The sequence below is a fragment of the Polypterus senegalus genome, chromosome 3, assembly GCF_016835505.1.
Source record: "Polypterus senegalus isolate Bchr_013 chromosome 3, ASM1683550v1, whole genome shotgun sequence".
Taxonomy (NCBI): Eukaryota; Metazoa; Chordata; class Cladistia; order Polypteriformes; family Polypteridae; genus Polypterus; species Polypterus senegalus.
Genome location: NC_053156.1, coordinates 178,754,529 through 178,769,725, shown reverse-complemented (window position 1 = coordinate 178,769,725; position 15,197 = coordinate 178,754,529). Strand labels below are relative to the sequence as shown.

Here is a 15,197-nt window from a genome sequence, read left to right as displayed (position 1 = left end):
ACTGCTGGCACTGATGTGCCTCAATTTCTGTGTTTGTGAGGATTCACACTCTGCGGCTTTCCTGTCTAAAATTCAAATACCAGTGTTAGTTACTGGACAGAGTGAGCAAACATACAGGACACTATTCAAAGCAGCAAAATATTTCAGATCAAGTAATAAATATGGGGAGGCTTTGCAGGAATTGCGCACAAATTACTTTTTAAACTGACACTCTCAGTAGTCTTACCTGTAGAAATAGCACATCTAACATAAACTGCACATCATCCCGAATTGAGAATCTTAAAAGCAGAAGAAAAGGACATCCAATTGTATCTCAGAATTCGGGTACACTGGCATCTGTTCAGCCACATGGAAGGCTGGTTACCACCAGGTATCATGTGGGGTCAAGAAAAAAAAAAAGTCGCATTTTATTTCGCTCCCTCTTCATTCAGATGGAGTTACATTTTTCAGGTGACAAATATTCTTTCAAGACGTCATAAAATTTGAAAGCTGACATCTTTTCTAGTAAGAAGTCCACTTATAGAAGAAGGTAAACGGCAACACAAAAATGACTTGCAAATACAATTCAAACCTGACTCCCACAGTCCATACCAAGAGAAGGAGAAGCGCAGCTGTAATGGACATAGACAACATTGAGGAAGCCCTTCAGAAATTTGATTTGCTGTCTGAATTTCCAGAAGAAGAGAAGAGGGAATATGTCTTTAGATCCTTCATTATTCTTGTTTTTATGGATGGAAGACATGCATCTGTTTTTAGATAATGTGAGAGGAAAAAGGAAAATGACTGTTTTGTGAGAAAATGTAAGAAACATACATGTCCCTCATTGTTCAATTACAATCTACAATTTTTGTTGTATATTTTATATATTCTTTAAAGTTTTTGTAATAAATGTTGCAAACCAACTTCATCTTTACAGTCCATTGCATCAGATCTACACTTCTTAGTGTTATGTATTAAAGTAATGTTTTATAAAGCAGGGCTAGGTAATTTTTATTTTTAAAGCACATTTACAACAGCCAGAACTGAACCAAAGTGCTGTACAAGAAAGGGTAAAAGAAGCAGTTCAAATATACCTTATGTACACAGCACAAAACTGCAAGCATGACCATGCATTACATAAAAGAAACTGAAAATACCCAGACCCATCCATACTTATTTATAATCATGAATGTACATGAGCCAACATATACAATGTCAACCTCTTGCAGGATCAAATGGCAGCAAGAAGAAATAAGACTTTAATGATGACTTAAAAATGGCCTGTGTTGGAGCAGACCTAATATAATAAGGTGAGCCATTCCAGAGAAAAGGAGCAGTCACCACAAACACCCAATTCTTCCTTTGCTTCAGCCTCAGCACAACTAAGAGCATCTGGCTAATAGACCGCAGGGCTCTTGTTGGCACATACAAGTGAAGAAGGTCCGATCCATTGAATCATCTGAAAACATGAAATAGTTCTGAAACGTACCAGAAGCCAATGAAGCAAGGTCAGTATTGGTGAAATATGGCCACACTTATAAAAGCCATTCAATAAGCGAACAGTAAAGTTGTGGAACAGTTTTAGGTGTCGTAACAGGGCCTGACCAACACCCACATACAAAAAAACTGCAATAGTCCAATTGAGATGTTGTAAAAGCTTGGATGGCCTTTTCAAGATCACTGAAAGAAAGAAAAGCCTTTACCTTAAAGTCTCAGCTGGAAAAAGCTTCAATTAACCTTACAATTTATCTGTAGTTTGAATGAGCTCGATCACACCTAGGTTCCTACCTGAAGCTTTGTGATACATATATGGCAAGAAGTCTAAAAGCAATATCAGAGACACTCAAACTTTAACTTTTGGACACCATGATCACAGTTTTATTATCATTTAGTTTAAGAAGATGCATTGCCATCCTGTTTTAATATCATTCAAGCACTCATGGAGGGTCTGTATTTTCTCACTTTTATTTTAGTGGCAAATATATTTGAGTGTCATCAGCATAGAGTAGCCATACTTGTTAACAATGGAGCCTAAAGGTAACATGCATATCAAAAAGATAGCTGGTCCAAGGATGGAATAGTGCGGAACCCTACAAGCAAGAGGAGCTACAGAGGATAATAACTCACCCAAATGAATAGAAAAGCTACTATTTCTTAGATAAGATTTAAACCATTTAAGGGCATTACCTTGGATGCCTACATACTGTTCAAGGCAGGATATAAGAATTGTAAGATCCACAATATCAAAAGCGGAGTTAACATCTAGCAGAACAAAAATGGCAGAATCACCAGCATTAGTAATTGGGAGGAGGTCATTGTAAACCTTTAACAAGGATGTTTCAGTGTTGTAAGAACATCTGTATCTGGATTGGAATTTTTTTCATACTACTTTTTTCAGAATATTATTTTCATCCAGAAATGTTTGAGTTAGGACAAGTTTTTCTAGGACTTTGGATAAAAAGGGCAGTTTAGAAACTGGACTGAAATTTGACACATTAGAGGATTCTTATTTTGTTTTTGTTTTAAAAATACGTTTCTGCACCACAGCGTATTTCAAGGCAGCAGAAACACAACCAGAAATCAAGTTAGTATTTATTAAGGTAACAATACTTGGTCTGACAGAATCCAAAAACCCCTTAACTAATCGAGACGGGGCAATTCATAGGATTCACGTGTTGCACCAAATCAGACAACAGAAACAATGACACACACAGGGTCAAAGGGGCCAAAGCAGTGAGACCGATGACCTAATAACAGTAATCTTATTTACAAAACAGTATATCTCTGTTTAGAGAGTAAGTTGGGGTATGCGACAAATGTCAAATTCCTAATACAAGAAATTGTATATGGCAATTAAAGGATTTAAAAATCACTAAAAAAGTGATTTGTAATTATTGCATTTACTCAAACAAAACATTTTAAAATCTGTTAGTTCAGTTCCAAAATAAAAAAATAAAAGAAAGTTTATGGAAGTGCAACTTTCAATAATGCAAATTTTTACATTTCTTTAGAAAGCAATTTAAGAGATTTGCTTCAGTTTTTTAAATAAGTACTGTGGAGACTGGCCCAGACACAGACAGGCAGACACGTTCATGTCACCCACAAACACGTTTATTTACAGTGATATATACAAATGTGCACCACAAACCCCAAAGTCCTGGCCACAATGCCTTACTTCCTTCTTCAGGCCGCCTCCTTGCCTCCTCCTGTAGGCTCAGTCCACACCACTCCCGACTCTCGCCCTGAATGAAGGGAGGCGGCCCCTTTTATCTGCACCCAGATGAGCTCCAGGTGCTCCCCGGCAATCTCCCGCCGACACGCCCCTGTGTGGCGGAAGTGCCGGCTGTTCTCCTGGAAGCCCTCTGGGTGTCCCTGCTTCTCTTCCCCCCAGCACTTCCTGGTGTGGCGGAAGTACTGGGGTCCAGGGTTCCCAAGGCACTGGGGCACCCCCTGGCAGTGACCACAGGCCCCTACAGGGTTGGGCTTCCATGCCCTCAACCCGTGGCCACAAAAGCAACCAGGGTGGTGGCCCCCACGTGATTCACGGTGGGCGTAGACCCTCCTCCGGTCCCTCAAGGCGTCCCGGCCGGGTCGTTGCCCCTGTCATCCCTGACAGTACACACTTATAAGTTAGGGGCCCAGGGAGAACAATTATGCATTAAAATTAAAAACCAGGAAAACGTTTGAAAGTTTAATAACTACACTTGAAATTTATCAACATTATAGCAGTAGCATAGAACAAAATTAAGAAAACAATTCAAAACAAACAATGGAAATGAAGGTTCCCATGAACTGTATAGTAAGCTGGATCATTTAAAAAAATTGTTCAACAATTAAAGTTTCTTTTACCGAGAACTCGAAAGTTTAGACCTTCATTTTCATGCCTACTGATTGTTATGTTGTGTTATTGATCATCATTTATTCTGTAACATAATAAAGGAATTTTCCTTTAGTGAACGAGGTTCCAGAATGTCAGACATGCCGTTTAGTACACAAGTATCGTAAAAATAATTTAATATTTTGAATGTTAGAATTCACTATAATAGCAGTTAGAGCAACCACATTCATATTCAATATGGTGTTTCCTTAATCTACAAATGTTATGGCCTCTTTCTTTTAACTACTGTATCAAATCCTGACTCAAATTATAAAAACCTGTTTTTTTTGTTTCTAAAAGTAAATACGGCAATAATACCATAAAGAGAAACTCGAATTCTTTCCTCGTGATTGGAGAAAGTCATATTAATATCGTCTTTTAGAGTTAAAGGGTAAATCAACGTTACTAGTTTTTCAACGAAAGCGATGTGACAAGACGGACACGAATGCTGGGGGCGTGGAAGGCAGGAGGCATGTGCCATTACCTAATCTGCGTGCCTGCCCGATTTGCACACGCAGGCGTATTGAAAGCCTAACATGCCGTAAAGTGTTCACGTATGCGTTAAACAGATTGGGCTGCACCGTAAAGTGTGTGATAGCGTTGCTTTTCAATAGGCACGCAGATCGGGCCGGCAACGGGGACCATGTAGTGACACATACTACATACGCTTAATGAAAAAAAGAAAAAAAAAACAAAAAAAAAAAAAAACACACACATTAGAAACAAAAAATCCACTTTACGACACCGCCCGATCAGAACCGTGCATGCAGTACAACTTGACATTACGTTTTATTCAAATTAGTTCCACATTAGTTTACCATAATGAAAACATTCATCCTGCAAAATAAACGAAGCAGCCTTTGTGGCATAACGTTGATATCCAAGAGTCGATCGCTGTAAGAGGAAGCTTAGGTGTTCACACCTGATAAGCCCCAATTAGGACGAAACATCTGCTGTGTACTCTTTGTAGTATATATACTCAGCAAAAAAAGAAACGTTCCTTTTTTCCAGGACTGTGTATTTCAACAATAATGTTTTAAAAATCCAAATAACTTTACAGATCTTCATTGTAAAGGGTTTAAACAATGTTTTCCATGCATGTTCAATTAACCACAATCAATTAATTAACATGCACCTGTGGAATGGTCGTTAAGATCTTAACAGCTTACAGAAAGTAGGCATTTAAGGTCACAGTTCTAAAAACGCAGGACACTAAAGAGACTGGTCTACCGACTGTGAAAAACACCCAAGGAAAGATGCCCAGGGTACCTGCTCATCTGCGTGAACGTGCGTTAGGCATGCTGCAGGGAGGCATGAGGACTGCTGATGTGGCTAGGGCAATAAATTGCCATGTCCGCACTGTGAGACGCCCAAGACAGCGCTACAGGGAGACAGGAAGGACAGCTGATCATCCTCGCAGTGGAAGAGCCCGGATCTCAATCCCATTGAGCACGTCTGGGACCTGTTGGATCGCAGGGTGAGGGCTATGGCCATTCCCTCCAGAAATGTCCAGGAACTTGCAGGTGCCTTGATGGAAGAGTGGGGTAACATCTTACAGCAAGAACTGACAAATCTGGTCCAGTCCATGAGGAGGCGATGCACTGCAGTACTTCAAGCAGCTGGTGGCCACACCAGATACTGACTGGTACTTTTGATTTTGAGCCTCCCTTCATTCAGGGACATATTGTGAAACATTTTTAGTTTATGTCTTATGGTGTTGACTCTTAGTGTTCATACAAATATTTACATATTAAGTTTACTGAAAGTAAAAACAGTTGAAAGTCAGAGGAGGTTTCTTTTTTTGCCGAGTATATATTTAAAAAAAAAGTCTTTATACGATTTATTACGCGAGTGGGAAAATAAAGTTTCCTTGCTGTTTTGAATGCAAGTTCCCTCTTATGAGCAAATTGTGTTTGTTTAAAAATCTCTTTAGACAATTAATAAAATTGCCATTTGTCTTTTTACAAAACCTAATGTATCCAAACAGTTTTCTAGGAATATATGGTCCTTTTCCAAAAATTAACACAGTGTTGCATGTGCCGACTGTCCCGGTCCACTTGTTAAAATTCGTTCTCAGTTGTGCAATCCGGTCAGATGCTGAAGAAAAGAGCATAAAGCCACTGGTTCAAATCCTCATTTATTCCAAGGGGTATTAATCTTACAAAGCAGTTTAACTTTATATCCACAGACTTAAATTAAGGAAGTGAGCCGTTATCACTTGAATCCTTTTTTTAAAAAAAAAAAAAAAAGTTAAGTGCTTGCTGCTATAGTTCATATTCGTAATATGTTTGTTCTTAGTGATGTGTTTTTAATGTTATTTCAAGGCTTCTCTGTAAAACCCGCTGAGAAACCAACTTACCCAATATAATAAAACTGAACTGAATTTAACAGCTGTAAAATAAAATATTCTCCACCAACAGTAGAATTTAAACAGCATGAAATAGTTCAGTTTATGATGAACACCATGTGGACAGGGCAGCGATATTCTTGCTTACAAGTTTAAACACTGTCTCATGTCAATGGTTTCATTCACCCATATTGACACAGCACCAGTTAATTTTCATAACTTTAAAAATACATTATTGAAGAAATAAATGGTAAGTGTATTGTATATGTTGAAAAAGTTAAAAATCTGTGAACAATGTTTCTCAAACAAATTACACACCCATATTTTTCATTATATCAGAATATTCAGTAATCATAAAGATGTATAAATGGTAAATGCATTTAACTAGAACACTACTACAATTAAAATGGCCAACAAGGGGAGGTGTTAAAATTAGGGAAGGAGAACACAAATATATTTACAGATTTTTACCTTAATATTTAATAAATGTTAGCCAAGGTTTTGAACACAGGGCACTGCTGCAATAAACTGCAAATAAATAAAAACACAGAACAGCAGAGTTTAGTGCCCAGTGCAGAGCTTACAAAACTGTACACAGTACAATTTCTAATCTATTACAACCAATGCAAGTAATTAAAAAGCTAAATTAGAAAAGTGGGCTTGTTGACATTTTTTTAAATGCTTGACATTTTTAGCCTGGCACTTCTCTATTGGCAAAGCATTCCAGATTTTGTTGCATGAGCACAGAAAGCTGCCAGTTTATGGTCGATATTGGAATAAAAAGCAAAGCAAAAAGTTTGAGAAAAGAAATGTTGGGAGCAGACACTCCAAAATACAGACAGGGTCTAAAATACTCAAAGCCTTCTATACATTTAGTAGAACCTTGAAATCAATTCTATGCGAGACAGGCAGCCAATGTAATGAGACCAAGACAGTATTCAGAACAAAAAAAAAAACACCCACCCCACAAAAAGGCCAATACCTCATGATCACTTGGCAGAGGAACAGCAGATCAGAGCAGGGACTGAGATGGAGGATTCTAGAAGTGCCTGGCAGGAGGGGCAGCCTCTGCTTCAACATGGCACACATCTCCCCATCCTTCTCCTTTAACTGCTACCCCATATCACGACCAGACTCTTCTACTTCACTATAACAATTAAAAACATACACAGGAGATACATGATGTTTACTCAGGGAGTTCAAATATTAAAATATACCCTTACTTATTGTTCTGCCTACTTTATTGGTTCACCTGTAGATCATTACCAAAGCAGACCATCACAATAGAGAAAAGGTCTGCTTAGAGTAAATTTTTATTTATTTATTTATTTTTTTAAATTACTGTGGTTTGTTGGATGTTGAAAGGACCCCAGCTTTACTCTCATATGTAGCATCATTTTTTTTCCTTTGACATTACACATACTGTAGACGTTGTGCTACAATCTCTGTATATCCGAACATCTAATGTGATGTGCTCAGGTGTTGGTACTTGCATGAAAACATCTTCATTTTCCTCTCCTGCCTTAGTTTTGTTAAGTTAAAATTAAGTCTCAGCTCTTTTTTTTTTAAATATAAAACAACCAACAAAAGCACAGTAACTTGAGAAAATATTGTGTAAAACAGAACAATATCCCTGTTTAGCGACTGCTGGAATCGATGCTCCTCAGTCTGTTTGTGAGGATTCACACTCTGAGGCTTTCCTGTCTAAAATTAAAAAGCCTGTGTTAGTTACTGGACAGAGTGAGAAGACATACAGTACAGTATTCAAGGCTGCAAAATATTACAGATCAAATAAATATGGGGTGGCTTTGCAGGAATTGTACACAAGTTAATTCTGAAACTGAAAGCCTCAGCAGTCTTACCTGTAGAAATAGCAAATCTAATATGAACTGCACATCATCTCAAATTGGGAATCTTAAAAGCAGAAGAAAACATCCAATTCTCTCAGAATTCAGGTACACTGGCATCTGTTCAGCCACATGGAAGGCTGGTTACCTCCGGGCATCCTGTAGGGTCAAGAAAAAAAAAAAAAAGAAAGAAAAACAATGCCCCTTTTATTGTAACTGCAGCAATAAGAAATAAATTTCTATGGCGCAAGCCTTCTCCATTATATTCGGTTAAATGTATGTATGTGAACTTCTATAAGCTTATAAACATGTGAAAACAGCAGGTGCCCAACCTGTCACTGTGCCACATCAGACGCACATCACACTTCTGATGGCTTTGGATATAAATTTTAAAATTGCCCGTTTTCAGGCATGGAATTTTTTTCTACAAAATACAGGTGGCAGTCATAAAATTAGAATATCATGACAAAGTTGATTTCAGTAATTCCATTCAAGAAGTTAAACTTGTATATTAGATTCATTCATTACACACAGACTGATGCATTTCAAATGTTTATTTATTTTAATTTTGATGATTATAACTGACAACTAATGAAAATCCCAAATTCAGTGTCTCGGAAAATTAGAATATTGTGAAAAGGTTCAATATTGAAGACACCTGGTGCCACACTCGGCACCTGTAAGTAGAAAGAAATCCATTAACAATTTGTAATATTATCTGCATCCTGCTTTTTTGTAATAACTTAGTTGTTGCTACTCTTGTATGTAATTTAGCCTTCATCATTTTGTTAACCTTATTATGAGAAACTATTGCATTGATGTAATCTGATAAACAAAAAATACCAATGGCTTTGGAGGGCACACTTTACACCGGTCGAGCGTCAGACTGACGCCCCCAAAAGTCTTTCAGCGACATTACACATTTTTCTTTTTGAATATACGACGAAGTTTTACCAAAAGTACTTAATATATCATTTCGAACGTATAAAACAACAGCATGAACATTGTTCATGGCATAAACTTCGCTTCGACATGTACCTAGCTTACAACTACTGTATTTTTCAGCATGCTGTCAAACTGACACATTTTACAAAAAAAAAAAAAAATCGCAACCGAGAATTTACATGAAAAACTACAGAGTCCCTAAAGTCCCATAAGGTGAAATTTGTGTATCCTGCGCGAACAAGTTATCACTTCACTCCGCCATTGCTGTTCGATTAATCTTACGCCTGTATAAAACTTCCGTCTTGAGCATACAAAACTTCCGCCCTAAAAGTACACTGACGTTTTCACCAGTTTGTCAACAATCCAAATTGACAGATTAAACGGCGAGCTTGATTTTTATAACTGTGATTGAGTATGAGCTGCATGGCGGAATCCTTAGCGGAACAAGCATCAAATAAGCGGAAACAGACTTTAACCAAGAAGCTTAGATCCGAGTACATGAAGAAATTTAGAGCCCCTAAATGGGAGACCTACTACAGCTGCTACGAGGATATGCTGAGTTACAGGCTAAACCGTCGTCTCCTGGAGCAGACTCACAACCCCTGGATTTGGGATGACAGGAAGAAAAGTCCAGATTCTAGCGGTAGCAGTACCCCAACTAAGAGAAAATCAGGAGAACCAGCTGAGACACCAAAAGAAACAAACGACGCACCCCTCACGCTGAAGATAGCAGGTGTGGTAGCGTTTAATACTCTCACTGTTGTCGTGAAGGTGTGTCATATGGAGCATTGTAATTGTTGGCATTTATTTATAATTAATGAAGAATGAATGTAAGATACAGATTTAAAACCTAATTCTCCAAATATGTTTACAAATGTCTATTTGTCTAACATAATTAGAACGAAATATACATATATATATTTTTGAATTTGGAAAGGATAATTTATAAAATTACAAGTCAATCATATCAGGGGGAGGGGCAATGTTAATCGTCGCCACTTGCGTTTAACCAATCAAAATCTGCAGGCCGGATTACAACCGAAGACAATGACATCATAAAAGATGATTTAAATAAGATTTGTATAGTATTCTTAAGAGCGAATGCCCACATTTGTATCTATATTGCAGTGTTGGAAATAACGAAACCATGTATTTATAGAAATGAACACAGAAATTATGTTGATCACGCTGTCAATCAGGCTTTACAGTGTCAACGCCACGCAAAATGAATTAACGATATAACGCATAATTTGGCACATTTTTTGCAGCTCAGTTTGTAAATAGGGTAAAACTGTAAAACAACTATTTGATACAGTAAAAACAATTTGTTTATTAAGTACGTATACTTAGAAAATGTCATTTTAATTTATAACATTTTGGAGATCCTAAAAGGGTACTTTGTTGTTGGCACTCCTTTCCTTTCTTTTTCCTACTTTCCTTTACAAACTGGGTAAAATACGAAGTAAAACGTGCCATCACTCCAGTGCCTCTAAGATGCCCTTTCGAGTTTTGATTTGCTTAGTATGCAATTCAAACTATTTCTTTAATAGATTTGCTTAATGCTTAAATTCCAAAATAACGGAAATGGGTATATAAATAAGATTTATAGTTTTTAGAAAAACTATATCCATAATTCTGTGTTTATACCCATTGCTTCAGTGTTGTTTGTTTTTGAGGATAATAAAGTATAGTGTTAGGGATATAGCTTTCATTTATGTACAGTACCAGACAAATGTAGAAAAAAACTATACAAGCATTTTAGAAATATTAGTGAATCCTTTTACATATCTGTTTTGTGGTTTAAATGTGTCTAGGAAAGACACTTTTTATATTGATGGACAAGTCAATACTGGAAATGCCTAAACTATTAGCCTTGAAAAACACGTTTTGCAAAATGCCCTTTTTCAACATTCACTCATCACAGATAATCTCAAATACTTAGCATGAATATCTCAACTGTGGCCTAGTCTAACTACCTCAGCTTCAATACCTTACCATTGGCTAGAGGCCAATCCACTTATAAAGCATCCCTGCTGGGATTCAATTGTGTTTCAGTCCATCTTCAGATTGCTTCGCCAGAAAAGGCTACACTTCAGAATACTCAAGCAAAACCAGGAACGACTACTCCTGTTGGCCACTGTATCCCGATGGCTACCGTTGAAAGAACTACACAGTCACACAGAAGCCAAGGACTAACCACTACCCCTAACAGTATAATGCCTAAATGGACACAGTTTGTGTCATTAACAATTGTCCGTCATTGCTAAATGTCAGTAAACAACAGGGTATCTTCAGCAAAGCAACACTTAAAACTATTTCAATCATTAATTATGTTAATTTGAAGGAGAAACCAGGTGTAAATGTTAGATATGAAAACAAAACAACCTTCTTCTTCTTCTTCTTCCAGCTGCTCCCGTTAGAGGTCAACACAGTGGATCATCTTCTTCCATACCTTTTTGTCCTCTGCATCTTGCTCTGTTACACCCATTTCTAATCCTATTCATCCTCGTCACACCCAATGCAAATCTTGGCATCTTTAAAGCTTCTTGCTGTCACCCTTACTACATCTTCTGTAGTTTTCCAACTGTATGGTAATTCTTCACTACCACCCAGTGCCTGTCTCACGTTCTCCCTAAACTCAACCTTGCAGTCTGCCTTTTTCAGCTTCCACCATTTGATCCTTGGCTCTGCCCTCACTCTCTTCCTCTTCTTGAGGAAATTTGTATTGTTGTCCGCATATTGATTTGGGGCTGCACGGTGGCACAGTGGTAGTGCTGCTGCCTTGCAGTAAGGCGACCTGGGTTCGCTTCTCGGGTCCTGCCTGCATGGAGTTTGCATGTTCTCCCCGTGTCTATGTGGGTTTCCTCCCACAGTCCAAAGACATGAAGGTTAGGTGCATTGGTGATCCTAAATTGTCCCTAGTGTGTGTCCTGCGGTGGGCTGGTGCCCTGCCCGGGATTTGTTCCTGCCTTGTGCCCTGTGTTGGCTAGGATTGGCTCCAGCAGATGCCCGTGACTCTGTGTTAGGATATAGCGGGTTGGATGATGAATGGATATTGATTTGGCAAAATTTTACACCATATGCCCTTCCTGATGTAACCCTCCCCATTTATCCGGGTTTGGGACCAGCACGAAGAAACACACTGGCTTGTGCATACCCTGTGGCTGGGTTGAAAACATACAACCTGAACGATTCAAATCATGGTCACCCAACAAGCTTCGTTTCAGGTGGTTATAGCTTAGGATGTTGCATTCTTTGGTTTCTTAAACCAGCCATGACACTTGGGAGCAAAGGGCTGGTGTGTAGATGGCAAAGTCAGACCAAGTTGGCTTCTCGTTGGCAGTTGTTTCTGTCACTCTCTCCTCCTATGTTGTCTGTGTGTCCATGCCTTTTTAAAACCTTTTAGTTTATAGGGTCTTGCTGACCGCCCCATTTCACAATAAATCCCAGATATTGCATCAGTCAAGTTTGTGCTAACCGATAAGTTCCCATGGTCTGGTTAATTGTTGATTAAGTTACTTTTAGCTAGACATGAAACGTGTTCATCTTAATGTCCCAAGCCTCCATTTTACATATTCTTGCAAGCACCCACACACTGGCCTCTGGCCAACCTTGCCATGTCTCTTGTCCCTTCTTATTACAGTGGCATAGTCGTCAGGATGATGTCCCTGAAGAACCCGGGACAGGACCCTAAAACAACCCAGGTGGGAAAGTACAGGCGGGGAGTGTGTCGGGGGGTCTCCACTGTAATAAGAAGGGACAAGAGACATGGCAAGGTTTGGGGCAGCCACCTGTATAATACAGTATCCTGGCTGCAAAGGTAAATGCTTTTAGTTTACTCAAGTTTACAAGACTGAGTCCAAAACAGAACTGAATTCCAGGAAAATGGTGTGAGGCTTTATAGGGAGTCTGGGGGAAGTGATGTTGTCCTCGGGGCCGGGACTGGAAGTGGGGTGTCCCGAGTCGAGGCGGTGGCTCCTGGTGGGATTTCCTGGGAAAGGCCTGCAGAGAACTTAGAAAGAGCATCAGTGCACCCCGTCACCCCCTGGGCAGATGTATTACCATTCATCTCCAAGCCCTTCAGCTGCCTCCTATTCACACGTGTGTGACAATAGACAATCCAATCAGTTTTGTTCCCAAACCCAAACTATCTGATCATTTCAGTACTATTTGGGGCTATATTTATTCATCTTTCCGTGAAGTTTATGAGACAGTGGCTGATTTCAATATAAATCCATGACATTGTTAAAGAAATGGACATGAAGGCAATGCAATGATTAGCGAGTGTATCTATTTTATTTTGAAACTTATGTTTTTTTACCTGAAAAATCTCAAAACACATTTCCAGTTTGGTCAGGTGCTAATTTGTACATTTTAAAGCTATTTAATTTTAAATGGCATTTGAATGCTAATGAGTATCATGTAATATACTTTAGTAAACAGAGACCAAATACTGTATGGCGTGGGAGAAACCAAAACTAAAATATTTTCATTACGTATTATTTCTCCAGTGTCCATGCCATTAATCATTTCATATTGGAAATAAGCTTATTTTCTGACTAGCAGTTTAAGAATAGTAACTAGTAAAAATTATACATCTCGCTCTGAGGCTAAGGATCTGTGCTGGTATCCAGAAGGTTGCCGGTTCAAATCCCCATCACTGCCAAAAGAGATCCTACTCTGCTGTGCCCTTGAGCAAGACCCTTAACCTGCAATTGCTCCAGGGGTGCTGTACAATGGCTGACCCTGCGCTGTGACCCCAAGGGGTATGTGAAAACTAACAAATTCCTAATACAAGAAATTGTATAATGCGAAATAAAGAACAAAAAAAAAATCTCTACATTAAATTGTACATTTCCACTTAAACATAATTTATATGAAATTGTCCATCCATTCATCTATTATCCAACCATCCATTTTCCAACCCGAACACAGGGTCACGGGGGGTCTGCTGGAGCCAATCCCAGCCAACACAGGGCACAAGGCAGGAACCAATCCCTATGCAGGGTGCCAACCCACCACAGGACACATACAAACACACCCACACTATGGCCAGTTTAGATTCGCCAATCCACCTAACCTGCATGTCTTTGGACTGTGGGAGGAAACTGGCACGCCCGGAGGAAACTCACGCAGACACGGGGAGAATATGCAAACTCCACGCAGGGAGGACCCGGGAAGCGAACCCGGGTCTCCTAACTGTGAGGCAGCAGCGCTACCCACTGTGCCACCGTGCTGCCCATGTTCAACATTATAACCTTAAAATATATTTTTAAGCATGTATATTTAATCGTACAGTTTTTGAAACCTGTAGTCCTCTGTCTTCCCCTGTATTAGCAATAGACGATCTCTTCTACTGTATGAGCTGTTTCTGTGTGTTACGTGTTGAGGACATGCTTAATACACACAGTAATATTGTATGTGGATAATGCTGTTCCACATCTATAAAACCTTGCCTTTTTTCTCAAGCTTTATTTCAGGTTCTGGCAATCCTCAGCATTGGTTAGAAATGTATTTACAGGCTTAAATAAATTAAGCAACAGATTTTTATTTAGTTTAGTAAGCTTACAGTTTTAACAGGCCATTGAGTACTAGTACAACCAGAAGTAAGTGAACCTAGTATATTTGAAAGAGACACAGTGACAACAGTGTTATCAACATTGAACACCTAAACACCACTCTGGAAAATTTGGCTATATTTTGAAATATCAAATATACGTTGTATTTTTTAGGATGATAAAATAAACATCAATATTGTTATGCCAAAATACAGTCCCAAACCAGATATTATGTATATTGAATTGGATTCACGTAGCAATGTCTTTCAGCACTGATGAAGTTCCATATGCTCTTGCATGTGAAGTGGAGGACATTATGTTGAGAATGTGATTAAGCATTATTATTGATACTGAAAAATACATGTTAATAATAAGTTATATTGTTTAATATTTAATTGACAAAATATAATTTAACAATAATGCAAAAACGTGGTGGCATTGAGTCTCTGAATTTAGTTCTAAGTATCTTTACTAATCATCCATAAAAATAATTTATCAGAAATCATACATATTTTGATAAATGCTACATTTGTGATCATCAATTAAATGATACACAATTTTTAATTATGCAGATTGTTTATTAGTATAGTTTTTTTGACTACAGTGATATAGGAGGAAAAAAGTGAGCTTAGTGAACCAACCAT

At 38.5% G+C, this 15,197-nt stretch overlaps 1 protein-coding gene and 1 long non-coding RNA gene across 3 annotated transcripts in view; one reads left to right on the top strand and one right to left on the bottom strand.

Annotated features, from left to right (window-relative positions):
* Positions 1-226: 226 nt before the first annotated feature.
* Positions 227-8,207, bottom strand: LOC120525713. Of its 2 annotated transcripts, none has more exons than XR_005632998.1 (4): positions 7,186-8,207; positions 6,675-6,731; positions 592-746; positions 227-356 (listed from the first exon to the last, which is right to left on the bottom strand). It is a non-coding gene; the product is annotated as an uncharacterized LOC120525713 (long non-coding RNA). The 2 variants fall into 2 exon arrangements; XR_005632999.1 differs by lacking the exon at positions 6,675-6,731 and having other exon boundaries at positions 7,186-7,350; positions 8,066-8,207.
* Positions 8,208-9,310: 1,103 nt separating this feature from the next.
* The window catches only part of ccsapb (centriole, cilia and spindle-associated protein b), a 34,636-nt gene continuing 28,749 nt past the window's right edge, over positions 9,311-15,197 (top strand). The window contains exon 1 of the mRNA XM_039748250.1: positions 9,311-9,728. Within this exon, the coding sequence (XP_039604184.1) occupies positions 9,410-9,728 (319 nt within the window). The 5' untranslated portion in view covers positions 9,311-9,409. The remainder of the gene's footprint in view (positions 9,729-15,197) is intronic.